At 37.9% G+C, this 12,973-nt stretch overlaps 1 protein-coding gene across 2 annotated transcripts in view; it reads right to left on the bottom strand.

The window, feature by feature from the left end:
* Positions 1-12,973, bottom strand: part of Cntn5 (contactin 5) — a 1,171,096-nt gene that overhangs the window by 658,595 nt on the left and 499,528 nt on the right. For both annotated transcript variants that reach the window (XM_075966832.1, XM_075966833.1), the window contains one exon: positions 12,408-12,532. In XM_075966832.1, the coding sequence (XP_075822947.1) occupies positions 12,408-12,462 (55 nt within the window). In that variant the 5' untranslated portion in view covers positions 12,463-12,532. The remainder of the gene's footprint in view (positions 1-12,407; positions 12,533-12,973) is intronic.

Here is a 12,973-nt window from a genome sequence, read left to right as displayed (position 1 = left end):
ATTATTTCAAATGATCCCAGGACTTAAAATGAGAGTATTTGTATAGATTTTCCTTTGGTTTTCTCTGAGTGCATGTATGTATGGCTACAAGAGTTTATGTGCACCATATGTGAACAGGTGTCTGTGAGGCTAGAGGGCATCAGATCCCCTGCAACTGGAGCCACAAGCAGGTATGAATTGCCAGGTGTGTGTGTGTGTATGTGTGTGCGCGCGCGGGCGCTGGGAACCAAACCTAGACCATTTGCAATAGCATTAAACACATTCAGATACCAAGCCTTTGCTCCAACTCCATACATGTTGTTTTTATTTTACTAGTTTCTATCTCCATTATAGCCTTCAATACACTGTGCAAACTACGTTCCTATGTGATATCTTTATCTACAACAATGATTGCTTTCAGAATGCAGACGGGACAATAACTGAAAGCAATGTTGCATATTAAACTTTATAGGATCCAGTTTTTTTTTTTTTTTTAGGATCCAGTTTTTTTTTTTTAATGGTCATTTTTTTTCAAGGTTATTCTGAAACTTGGAATCCTAGGGCCAGGTTGAAATAATTCTAAATTTAGGCATTAAACAAAAATAACTCCAGGCTAGGAAAGCAGTGCTAGCCAGTGAGCCAGTGACTGTCTCCAAACTAGCAGAGAGGATAGAGGAGAAAGGCACATAGCTGGCTGTCTCCTAGAGGCCTGAGACAGCAAATGCTGCCAGGGAAAATGGAGGGTGAGGGTTCAAGCAAAAGCTTAAATGACTCAAAGATCTCACTCTTTTTTTCTTTCCTTTGCTTTTTGCATTTATACTTTCATTTTATTATTATTATCAATTTTTCTTTTACAGCTTGTTTTCACAATGTCCATAACTCAACTAAGGCAATTCTTTTGCTTTAACTCAGGAGGTCTGTATGCCACAGCAAACCTCAGGTGAGATATTATCATTGAAAAACATCAGTATAATTAGGTTGGGCACTCTAAAGTGACTCAACAAGTTTGGGTATTTTCTGAGCCCAAATTACTAACGTATATACTCCTTAATCGTCCCCAAAAACTTTTATAAACCTTATATTTATTAAATTCAAAATGATTATACATATACATGATAAGAGACATTTTCCCACTTCGAATGTAGCATATCAAAGAGCACAAACTGCCTCTACTCTTATAGAGCAGATGCTACAGATTTTCATATAAACAGGAAAGTCCCAGCTGTAAGGTTTGTAATTCCTCAAAATCCAAATGGCATCACTTAAAACCCTCTTCCTCTCTTACTCAAACCACTCAGCTCCATCTCATACCAGACTGAGGCTAAACACGGAAACATACACCATAGTCCAGTTCATCTCAGCAGAAACTGATGCCTTCTGGCAAACTTTTCAATAAAGATACGAGGAGCATTCAAAAGCAAATAACACCTTCTTTATCCATTCTTCTATTGAGGGGCACCTAGGTTGTTTCCAGGTTCTGGCTATTACAAATAGTGGTGCTATGAACAAAACTGAACAAATGCTTTTGTAGTATGATTGGGCATCTCTTGGGTATATTCCCAAGAGTGGAATTGCTGGGTCCTGAGGTAGGTTGACTCCCAGTTTCTTGAGAAACTGCCACACTGATTTCGAAAGTGATTGAACAAATTTGCATTCTCACCAAGAATGGATGAGGGCTCCCCTTACTCCACATCCTTTCCAGCATAGGCTATCATTGGTGTTTTTGATTTTAGCTATTCTGACAGGTGTAAGATGGTATCTCAAAGTTGTTTTGATTTGCATTTCCCTGATTGCTAAGGAGGTTGAGCATGACCTTAAGTGTCTTTTGGCCATTTGAACTTCTTCTGTTGAGAATTCTCTGTTCAGTTCAGTACCCCATTTTTAATTGGGTTAATTAGAGTTTTAATGTCTAGTTTCTTGAGTTCTTTGTATATTTTAGATATCAGACCCTTGTCTGATGTGGGGTTGGTAAAGATCTTCTCCCAATCAGTAGGTTGCCTTTTTGCCTTAATGACTGTGTCCTTTGCTTTACAGAAGTTTCTCAGTTTCAGGAGGTTCCATTTATTCATTTTTGCTCTTATTGTCTGTGCTACTGTTGTTCTACGTAGGAAGTGGTCTCAAAAAAAAAAAAAGGAATTATAGGAAGCAAGAAAAAAATTTCTAAGTCCTGTAATATGTTTGCATATTTATATGACTTGTCTTAAATTAAAAACAACAATGCATTTTATTGCTGAGTAGTACTCTAATATGTATAAATTCCATACTTTCTTCATCCATTCTTCCATTGAAGGGCATCTAGGTTGTTTCCAGGTTCTGGCTATCACAAACAATGCTGCTATGAACATTGTAGACCATATACTTTTGTTGTATGATAAGGCCTCTCTTGGGCATATTCCCAAGAGTGGTATTGCTGGGTCCAGGGGTAAGTTGATCCCGAATTTCCTGAGAAACCGCCATACTGCCTTCCAAAGTGGTTGTACAAGTTTGCATTCCCACCAGCAATGGATGAGTGTACCCCTTTCTCCACAACCTCTCCAACAAAGGCTATCATTGGTGTTTTTGATTTTAACCATTCTGACAGGTGTAAGATGGTATCTTAAAGTTGTCTTGATTTGCATTTCCCTGATTGCTAAGGAAGTTGAGCATGACCTTAAAAAACAAAGACTTCATGAATTTTGCATACAAATGGATGGAAATAGAAAACACTATCCTGAGTGAGGTAAGCCAGACCCAAAAAGAGGAACATGGGATGTACTCACTCATAATTGGTTTCTAGCCATAAACCAAGGACATTGAGCTTATAATTAGTGATCCTAGAGAAGCTAAATAAGGAGAACCCAAAGAAAAACATATAGGCATCTTCCTGAATATTAACCTTCAGCAAGCGATGAAAGGAGACAGAGACAGAGACCCAAATTGGAACACAGGACTGAAATCTCAAGGTCTAAATCAGGAGCAGAAGGAGAGAGAGCATGAGCATGGAACTCAGGACCGCGAGGGGTGCACCCACACACTGAGACAATGGGGATGTTCTATTGGGAACTCAGCAAGGCCAGCTGGCCTGGGTCTGGAAAAGCCTGGGATAAAACCGGACTCTCTGAACATAGCGGACAATGAGGACTACTGAGAACTTAAGAACAATGGCAATGGGTTTCTGATCCTACTGCACGCACTGGCTTTGTGGGAGCCTAGGCAGATTGGATGCTCAACTTACTAGACCTGGATGGAGGTGGGGGTTCCTTGGACTTCCCACAGGACAGGGAACCCTGATTGCTTTTCGGGCTGGGGGGAGACTTAATTGGGGGAGGGGGAGGGAAATGGGAGGCGGTGGCGGGGAAGAGACAGAAATCTATAATAAATAAATAAATTAATAATAATAAAAAAAACAATGCAAAAAAAGGCAAGAATCAAACAAAATGAGAGAGAAATTAACATAATTGGCATGGATTAGTCTAATGTACTTGTTTTAGAATTCAAAATTAAATAAAATTTGGAGAAAAGTAAAAAAAAAAAGCAAATAACTTTTTTAACTTCTAGGAAGTGAAGGTGTTGTAATGAACAGTTCCTACATATAAATATCTCCACATGATGATGTGGATAAATTTTCAGTGACTTAATGTTTAGAAAACCAGGATTTCCCCCAAAGATCTTAGGTAAAGCCAAGGATAGTGTGTACCACGTCAAAGCATTTCCTCCCCCTTCTCAGTTAGCTAGGTATGATTTATTTTATACTCAATGGTTTATGGTGTTCAGACTCTAAAAACCCTGTAGAATTTGCTTTAAAATTAACGACAGCAGGATTTCCCTGTGTGTTTTTCCATATTTTGGCTTAGAGGCTTTCCTTGGGTGCTAGTGTTAGGTGAGTGGAATTTTCTACCTACTTTATAATCTAAAGAAAGATTAAACCAACAGGACACAGAAAAAATTACAAATGAGTGTAATGACTCCACACGGGAGTCTCCGTGCTCTCGCGCTTTAGATAAGTAATGTGAAATCCTGTTCATTGATAGGGATATTCACATTAGTATTGCTGTGGTTGAACTTTACCTCTGCTTGAACACTGGTGTTATAGTCAACCACAGACAAGTGTTCATAGACAAGTCCTCTGAGCATTGCTTTACAACAAAGAAAACAGATTTGATGATCAATTTTCTTTCCTTTTTTTCTTTAGTTTTTTTTTTTTCCTAGATAGAGTTTCTCTTTGCAGCTTTGGACCCTTTCCTGGATCTTGCTCTGTGGACTAGGCTGCTGATAACAAGATCACAGAGCTCCACCTGCCTCTGCCTGGCTCAATTTTTTATTAGTAAAGATAAATAGTTATTGAAAAATAATTAAACCAGTATTACTGGTTTGAAGGACACTTGACCATCCCAACTTGTTATAGATGACACAACACTTTGGCATATACTGCTCAGTCTTGTCTAATACAGAAGTATAAAAGTTTCAATAAATATTGCAATGTATAAGAAATTACATTTAGCTGACCCCATAAGTTAGCTCTCTGTGTAATCTTCATTAAGCTGAGACAGATACTTGCAATCATTTCTTAAGACTCTCAACTGGATTGTTAGTTGATGACTTAATTTTATTTCACTCCAGGAATTGGGACAATTACAGATGACTTTTAATATGGTCTTTGCTGTTAAGATAAGAACAACAAAGTGTACTAAATCCGGGTGCTCCAACCCTTACCCCTGCCTCTTTCCCAACAAAGACAAATTAAATTGTTTGCTGAATAATTACATTTCTAATATCACCAGAGCTTAGTTGATAAAGTCAGCTTGGATTGTCACAGTGAGGTAGCTCCTCTTATCATCAGGACTTCCCGGGGGGCTAATACAATGTGCAAAAGCATAATTTAAAACAATCGGGAAGGAGCCATAACCCATTTTTCTCTCTAAATTCCAGTTCACCAGTCAGAGTTATTTGGGCACCTGTTTGCTGAAGCACCTTTGTTTCCATTCTCCTTTATAATCTCGTAGACAACACTCTGACAATGACAAAGGTTTTTGTGATTTACCACAGCACCACCAAAGAAGACAGCATTGTAAAAGCTTATCAGTGACAGGCATTCTCTGTTCTCCAGTACATCATTTGCTTGGGAGAAGAAACAAATGTGCTCCTTTTCAATAAAATGGATTTATCCCAAAAAAGGAGAATAGGGTCAAGGGAGAAAGAAAGTGCCTTTGTTTTTGTCCTTGCTGTTGGTTTTAAACCAACACAGCTTACAGAAGCACAGAAGTGACTGGAAAGTAAGCACAGATACTTATTTGAGAACTTGCAGACAGGCATTGCCCCTGGCTTTCCAATCTTAGCTGGTAAATTCAAAAGCATTGTTATGGGAGGCAATCCACACATTGTACACCCAGTAGTTTCCATCTAAGACAAAACTAACAGGAACACAAGGCATAACACGAAAGAAGAAAATGGTCCTTATAGACCTTGTGCATGGGAGCAATCAGAAGTATGTGAGGATATTTTCTCGTCTAGTGAAACTGCTGTTATTGGAGAACTAAGTATGTTTATCACAAACCAACTACATTCCACATACTAAGCAGATATTATATATGATTTTTCCATCTGTGCCACCAAGAATGAACAATTTATACTTAGATGAAAAGGAACCTTGCTATAAGGAATACTATTACAAAACCCTCCATCTTAAATACTTATAAGTGAGTTAGCATAATTCTTAGTCATTGTCCAAGAGGACTAAAATGGCCAAGGAATCCATCATGCAGAATATTTTGTGTAACACAGAGAATCAATTCGCACCTTTCACTTGGTTGTTCTTTCAAACATAAAGAATAAATGAAACATAATTTATAAAGGGCTGCAGGAAGACAGGAAAGTTCTTTAGTAATTCAGCATACATGATGGGTGAATCCCACCACACTCCCTATTGCTGTTTCCTGTTTATGTGAAGATCTCCATATCCTCTGGGACCTATTTCTACATTGAACAATGCATTATTTTAATCCAACAGAAGTTAAAAATGTTGATGACTTTCTCTCTCTCTCTCTCTCTCTCTCTCCCCCCCCCTCATACATTCTCATTACACATTACAGCTTTCTCAGCTACTTCGTTTAAAAGGTTATTTTCTTTTCCATCCCTTGATTCTGGTTTTGGCTCATGGGATTTGCTTTGACCAACAAAGCTTTGGCAAGCAGAACACTAAGCTTAAATGCTGGCATGTTGTGAATCACCCTTTCTCTTGTTACTGCAAACCTTGTGACCACACGAACCTGAAGACGGTCTGTAGAGCTGGAAGGTACTACCCAAACTTCTGTGGGAGGAAAGTCCCCAGCAGTCTTAGCAAGCTATGAACCCTGTGAGCGACAATGTCGGCCTGTCAGACAGGGTGCACCTGATGGTACAGCAGTGGTGGGACAGTTACAATTGTATCCTCTCACTTGGTGATGAATGTGAAGGCTTCGCCATAGATGGAATTTCATTACTTATACTGAAAACCACTCAAATGCCCATAGCAAGGACAGTCAGTCTTTAGTGAGAACCTGCCATCATTTTGATAAATGACTATCGGGTCAAACTGCTTCCTAAATTTGTATGTTTACACCCATAAATGAGTACTGCTCTCAGCCTTCACCAGAGAAGCTTCTGCTTGTAGAAGGTGGTGGTTAACAGAGACATATAAGGTCAAACAGCTGAGCACAAAGCCTATGCAGTTCCCTGTTCTAAGTCTTTATCACTTCTCCACGGCACAGGGAAGAATGTAGAAGTCTGTGTATGGGAACAGATCTCTGGAACTCCGCTTCGGAACTTGGCTTGTCCGGTAGACCATGAACTCACAGCAGCTGTAGTGACGTGAAGAAGACATGCACAAGGTATCTGCACTATACAAAACCCACGTGGTTGGGACTTAAGTGGATTTCAGTTCTATCACTGGTAGATTTTTTGGTCTTAACACACACATTGCCATAATTCAAGGTGGAGACTCCTGAGCAAACTCTATTACTGTTTTCTAAGATTTCACACAATATTCTTCCTATTGTCTTTGTGATTCTTCCCACAATAACAAATTAAACTTGTCTTTTTCCCCAGTCTTCTTTTTATGCCACAGTTTACTCAACTTTAAAAGATTTAAGGGTGCTTGGTCCCCACAGACAAACAGACTGGATTTGAAGTCACTGAGGAAGAATGTTTTATCTCATTGGGAAAAGTTCCCATGCAAAGTTCATACTTAAAGAAAGGAAACTTAAACATCTTCTCAAGGACGAAGCATTTACACAACCTATTTGACACTCTTCTGCAGAAAGATTTCTCCATTTCTACTCTGTTGATTCATTATTTATTCATCATTTATATACTCCAATGTAGACTCATTGGTACTTATTTTTTTCAGCTATATTGTAGCGATTTTAAATTTAATTTGTGACTCAAATATGTCATTTGTAACTTTCAGGATCCTTTTTGGTTTGTGTGTCATAATAGCCTTGTTATGTTTCATTTTAGAATGTGAAAAAATTGAATGTGTGTGTGCTTGTGTGATGTGTGTGCTTGTGTGATGTGTGTGGGGTATGTGTTTGTGTGCATGTGGTGTGTGTGTTTGTTTGTATGGTATATACGGGTATGTGTGTGTATGTGTGGTGTATATGGGTTATGTGGTGTATGTATGTGTGTGTTTATGGGGGTGTGTATGTGTACGCGAGTGCGTGTGCAGACGTGTGTGTGTGTGTGTGTGTGTGTGTGTGTGTGTGTGTGTGTGTGTGTGTGTGTGTTACAGGCACCTCTGTGAAAGTCAGAGGACAGCCTCAGATACCAACCCTCACTTTCACTTTGACACAGAGTCTTTTGATGCCAATGCCTATGCTGCTAGACTACTTGTCTTCCAGATTTCAGGATTCTCCTATTCATTTATCCTCTTGACACAAGGGAACGGGTGTTTCAGACATGGGCTCAAGGGCCCAGCCTTATGTGTGTTCTTGTGACTCTGAATTCACTTCTCACACTTCCATAGCAAACATTTTACCTCTTCAGTCATTTCCTAGCCCCCTCTTTGTGTCTCTCTTTTTTAAAAAGTAGTTTTATTTGTCCTAGCACTTCCATGTTTGCAGGAACCATAAGGTTCTCTAAAATGATTTATATAGGACATTTTCTATTGCAGTCCTATAATCAGTCATTTCTGAAATAGCCCTTGTTCCTTCAAGAGCAAACTTAATAAAAAGAAAAAAATCTTGATGTTTCCTGTGCTGTTCCTACAGGGACACACTGTGTGTTCTAGGATGACTGGAAGAAAACAGCTGTGTATATATGTATGTGTATATACATATATGTATATACACATACATATATACACATTCTTGTAATAGGGGTTTGTGGTTTTTTATAACATGTATGAGTATATATGTACATACCAATGCCTCAAGAACTCTATGCCATCACTATATGGATAACTAATAATCAGCAACCTTCCACACCTATAGCTACAATTCCAGCCCCAACATCTGCCTTCACTGACTTGGTGGCTTATGTCCAGCACATATGACATTAGAACTGCTCAGTGGAAAAGAGCAGTATTAAACAAATAACCATGCAGAAGTATAACATGGAATATCTTTGGTCTTATAGCTCATTTCAGCAATTCTTATGTAACACTGCCCCCAGTTGAGATTGCTCTTTACATGGTTAATAAATGATTTGATTCCTTGTTATATTTTAGAATATGTTTGAGGAGCCTGTGACCTCCCAAATCATTTTTATTTAATTTTCATATATTAACATTCAAGCTACGATTGGTATTCTCTATGGTTTGATTTAGTATCTGGTCCATAGAGAGTATTTTTCACTTCCTTCAAAATATTGATTGCTTCATCTGCCTCTTTGACCACCCGCCCAGCCTATCTGTCTCCTGACTGTCATTGACTACTACATACATTCTGCACATTCTCCCTTCTCAGGACATTATGTAACTAGAATCATATAGATCATGCTATCTGCACTGCAGCTTCTTTCATTTAGCAATATGAATGTAATAGTCATGCATTTATGAAATTTGTACTTCATTTATTTCATCACTGAATAGTGTTCTATTATTTAGATAGCCCACGCTTGATCATTCACTTTATTGAGAGACATCTTTCTTATAGCTTCCTTCTTGGTATTATTATTATTATTACTAATATTACTATTGAGAAAGGGCTTCTTGTAACCAAAGGCCTCAAACTCAGTATGTAGCCCAAGGTAATCTTTTACTTCTGATGTCTCTATCTCTATCTCCAAAGTGATAAGATTATAGACATATATTATTATATCCAGTTTATGATCTACTGGCATCAAATCTGGAGCTTTTTATATTCTAGGTACATACACTCCCAACTGAACAACATGCCTAGCCTGTCAATTCATTAATATTTAATGAATTGTATTGCAGTATTATTAAAAACATGGAAACAAAAACACCAGTATTAGTTATTTAATTATTAATTAATTTGGAAGTGGGATTGAGACGGGCTTTCTCTGCATCTCTGGAGCCTTTCCTGGAACTAGCTGTTAAAGAACAGGCCGACCTTGAATTTACAGAGATCTGCCTGCCTCTGCCTGCCGAATGCTGGGATTGAAGGTGTGTGTCACCACTGCCTGGTTATTAACTAGTATTAAGAATGCTTTTGGGTATATATGGATATTCTTCTATTTTCTGATTTACATATAACTGTTCATAATTCTAAAGCAGCCAGGAACACCTAGTGAAGAGGACATGAGCTACTTGGTGTCAGGGAAGAGCATTTGGATTTGTAACAAAACATGAAAATCTTTCAAATGTGTGCATCATTTAACAAGTTCACTGAAACTAGATGGAATGTTGCTCTCAATCCCTACCAGCCTTTTCAGCAATTTTTAATGTAACTAATTTGGAACATGCCATTTTGTCATCCTCTACGTGCAGTTCTGATTCTAAACAGGGCCATGAGGTTCATGAAAAGTCCTTCCTCCAAAGCAGCCAGTCCTCAAACAAGGCTGAGCTGTGTAAGAGCTCTTTCATGTTTTTCAGGGAAGCAGACCCAGGAAAGTCCAGTCACTAAAAACTAGATGTATGAAGGAAAACTCTAGGTGTTTATCTGTTTTCTTTAGTCATTCTGCCTGATTCTAAGTGTATCAATCAGGTTAAACATGCTCCTGACGTGCAGCTGAGTCACCCTCATTTCCATCTGCATGGTCAACGTGTTAGGTGTCCTAGAAAGTGACACTTGTATCTAACATAAAGCACTAATCAAGAATGCTAAATGGTGAAATGAAGATAATAAAACAGTCAAATAAATATTAGACGATAAACATTGGGTAAATATCAGAAACCGAAAATGAGTGTTTTCTACAGAACATGGTAAAGACTTCAAATATAAGTATCCCTAAACATGATTCTTTTTAGTAGCTATTAGTGTTTATCTTAAGCATGTGTCTACAGGGAGATAAAACAAATTTATTATAAAAAACTGTTATAAAGTCTCTGTATCAAATGCAGGTTTGATAAAGAAGTATAAATGACTCCCAATGTTTTATTTACTCAACTGTCAGTGACAACTTGATACACACAAGGACTTGAGAGTTAGCAATTACAGACCCCATGCAAGATATAGTATATTTGTATTTCCTGAAAGAAAAGATAGCTCCCTTGAAGGGAGTATTTACTTGGAAAACTCTATTGTTTGATAAATTCAAGAGAAACTAACTTGGACTGTTATTGCCTCCATAAGCATTGTCAACTCACACATGAAAACAATAAAGAGACATGAGGTCACATAGGCCAGGAGCTGGAGAACACAGGAGAGAAGCAGACTGAATTCAGAGAGTGGGTAACAGTGCACAGACAGGAACAGAATCGAGCAGAACCAGCTTCTGAAGGCTCATTTCATAGGGGATCGTGATATCAGTGAGCGCAGTTTACATTTAATGCTCAGTATCTCTGATACACACTTTTTCAGTTTACACTCTAGCCTCCCCCAACCTTAATGTCTCTTATTACATTTACTATTTAATAAGCAATATTAAAAACAAATAATATTGTTGATGAATGGTTAATGTGTTGGTTGCTTTGCAACTCATCAGTTGCTGATATTAGAGCAAGAAGAATCTTCTATGTATATATTTCTGAAACATATAAATACGTTCAAGTCTACTTAGCTGTCACATCTTAACACATATTGATTTATAGAAGTGAAATTCCAAATTTATCTCGCCACATACAGAAATGGATTCAGATTTCAAACGAGCACATTTAGAGCACTTTCTGATTGACAGCTGGGGTTTTAAAATAGTCACATGTTGTGAATATTTCATGGGAGGTAGTGCACAAGTGGAGAATCAGTGGCAAGATGGAAAGGTATTGTGTAATTTCTAGAAAAAGCGCTCCTTGACTTTGAAAGGAGTTTCTGTTTACTTCTACCTGCCCTGTTTGATAGTTTGTGTTTACTTGAGGGAACACTGCAATATACAAAACGTGATACTGTTCAGAAAATGTATTTGATTCTTGGACACAACAAAAAAGCTGTACAGTCAGTGAAAACCTTTCACCACACAGTAATAGATTATGATATAAATGCTAGAAGTTCATGCTACTACATATAAAATGAATGTTGTGTATATAGTTATATCATCCACACTTCCATATACTAAACAGCATATACATATGTATGTTGCATGAACAATATTTGCAATCAATACTATATATAAAAATAAGTGTTATTCAACTAAAACTGTATTTAAGATAGTTAAATTGTTGGAAATGGATTTAATTATAAAAACAAAGACATTTGTTCAAAAATAAAGGCAACCACATTTTTTAGAGGTCTTTATCATGTATGCTTACCAAACTTTATTTACAGCACAGACACTGAGTTTAATTCTATCAGCTTCTCATTATAATGTGCTTAGCATGGAAGTCATGATACTTGAGTCTGTATATTCTTCAAGTAAATAAACCTGGCTATATCAATTTTATTGTGATGAATTATTGGTCAAAATAACACACACAAATAGACTTTTCAGAATTAAAATTCAACAATAGATCCAGTAACAAACCAAAAGGAAGTCAAAAAGCTATGGTGAATATAGAAAAATACAATATGTTAACACATGCCTCAAAATAAATATTGCAAGAGAGACACCAAAAGGTCTCGGTGGGTTCAGGAGACTGCCTCCATATATGTTGACCTGCATTTGGTGGGTTCAGGAGATTGCCTCCATATATGTTGACCTGCATTTGGTCACTGGGACCTACAAGGTGGAGGAGAGAACTAATTCCTTCAGAAAAAAAAATGAGTAACATACTCCTGTTTGAGTGGGGATATTTTGTATTGCAAAGTGACATTTGATTACATTTCCAAAGCTTCTTTTAGTTATTTGGGATGGAGATCTTCATATAGTTTTGTTAACTGAGACTTAACAATAGTCAAATAATTATGCATGCCTTTTACCTGAGAGACACCTGGTGACAGACAGGAACAGGATTAGTCTCCAAAAGGAAGTCATGCTTGGTCGCTGGACTCTTCTGGCTCACAGGATGGCGGTCAGCACTGATGCTTCCTCATTGAAGAAGACCCTGTTGAGATTGATACAGCTTTCAAAAACAGAGAAAGCCCCTCCCCCCAAATTTATAATATCAGTAACACAATTTTCAGTGCCGAGGTCAGATGCAAATAGCATCCTATTGTCTTAGCTAAAGTTTCCACTTGCAGTTAGTGATCTGACAAAAATCAGGGCAACACTCAAGGAAGGGATATGGAGACAGGATCTGATGCAGAAGCCAGGCAGGAGTGATGCTTACTGACTTACTCTCCTGACTTGCTCAACCCCATATCTTATGGTACCCTGGGCACCCATGGTGGCTCTGCTCACAATGATCTGTGCTCTCCCACATCAATCATCCATCAAGAAAATGAGCCAGAGGCACTCACACAGACCTATCTGGCAGGTAATTTTTCTCAATTGATGTTCCCAACTTCAAAATGACTCCAACTTGTGTCATGTTAACATCAAACTA

The sequence above is a fragment of the Microtus pennsylvanicus genome, chromosome 3 (genome assembly GCF_037038515.1).
Source record: "Microtus pennsylvanicus isolate mMicPen1 chromosome 3, mMicPen1.hap1, whole genome shotgun sequence".
Lineage (NCBI taxonomy): Eukaryota > Metazoa > Chordata > Mammalia > Rodentia > Cricetidae > Microtus > Microtus pennsylvanicus.
This window is presented reverse-complemented; position numbering and strand designations above follow the sequence as displayed.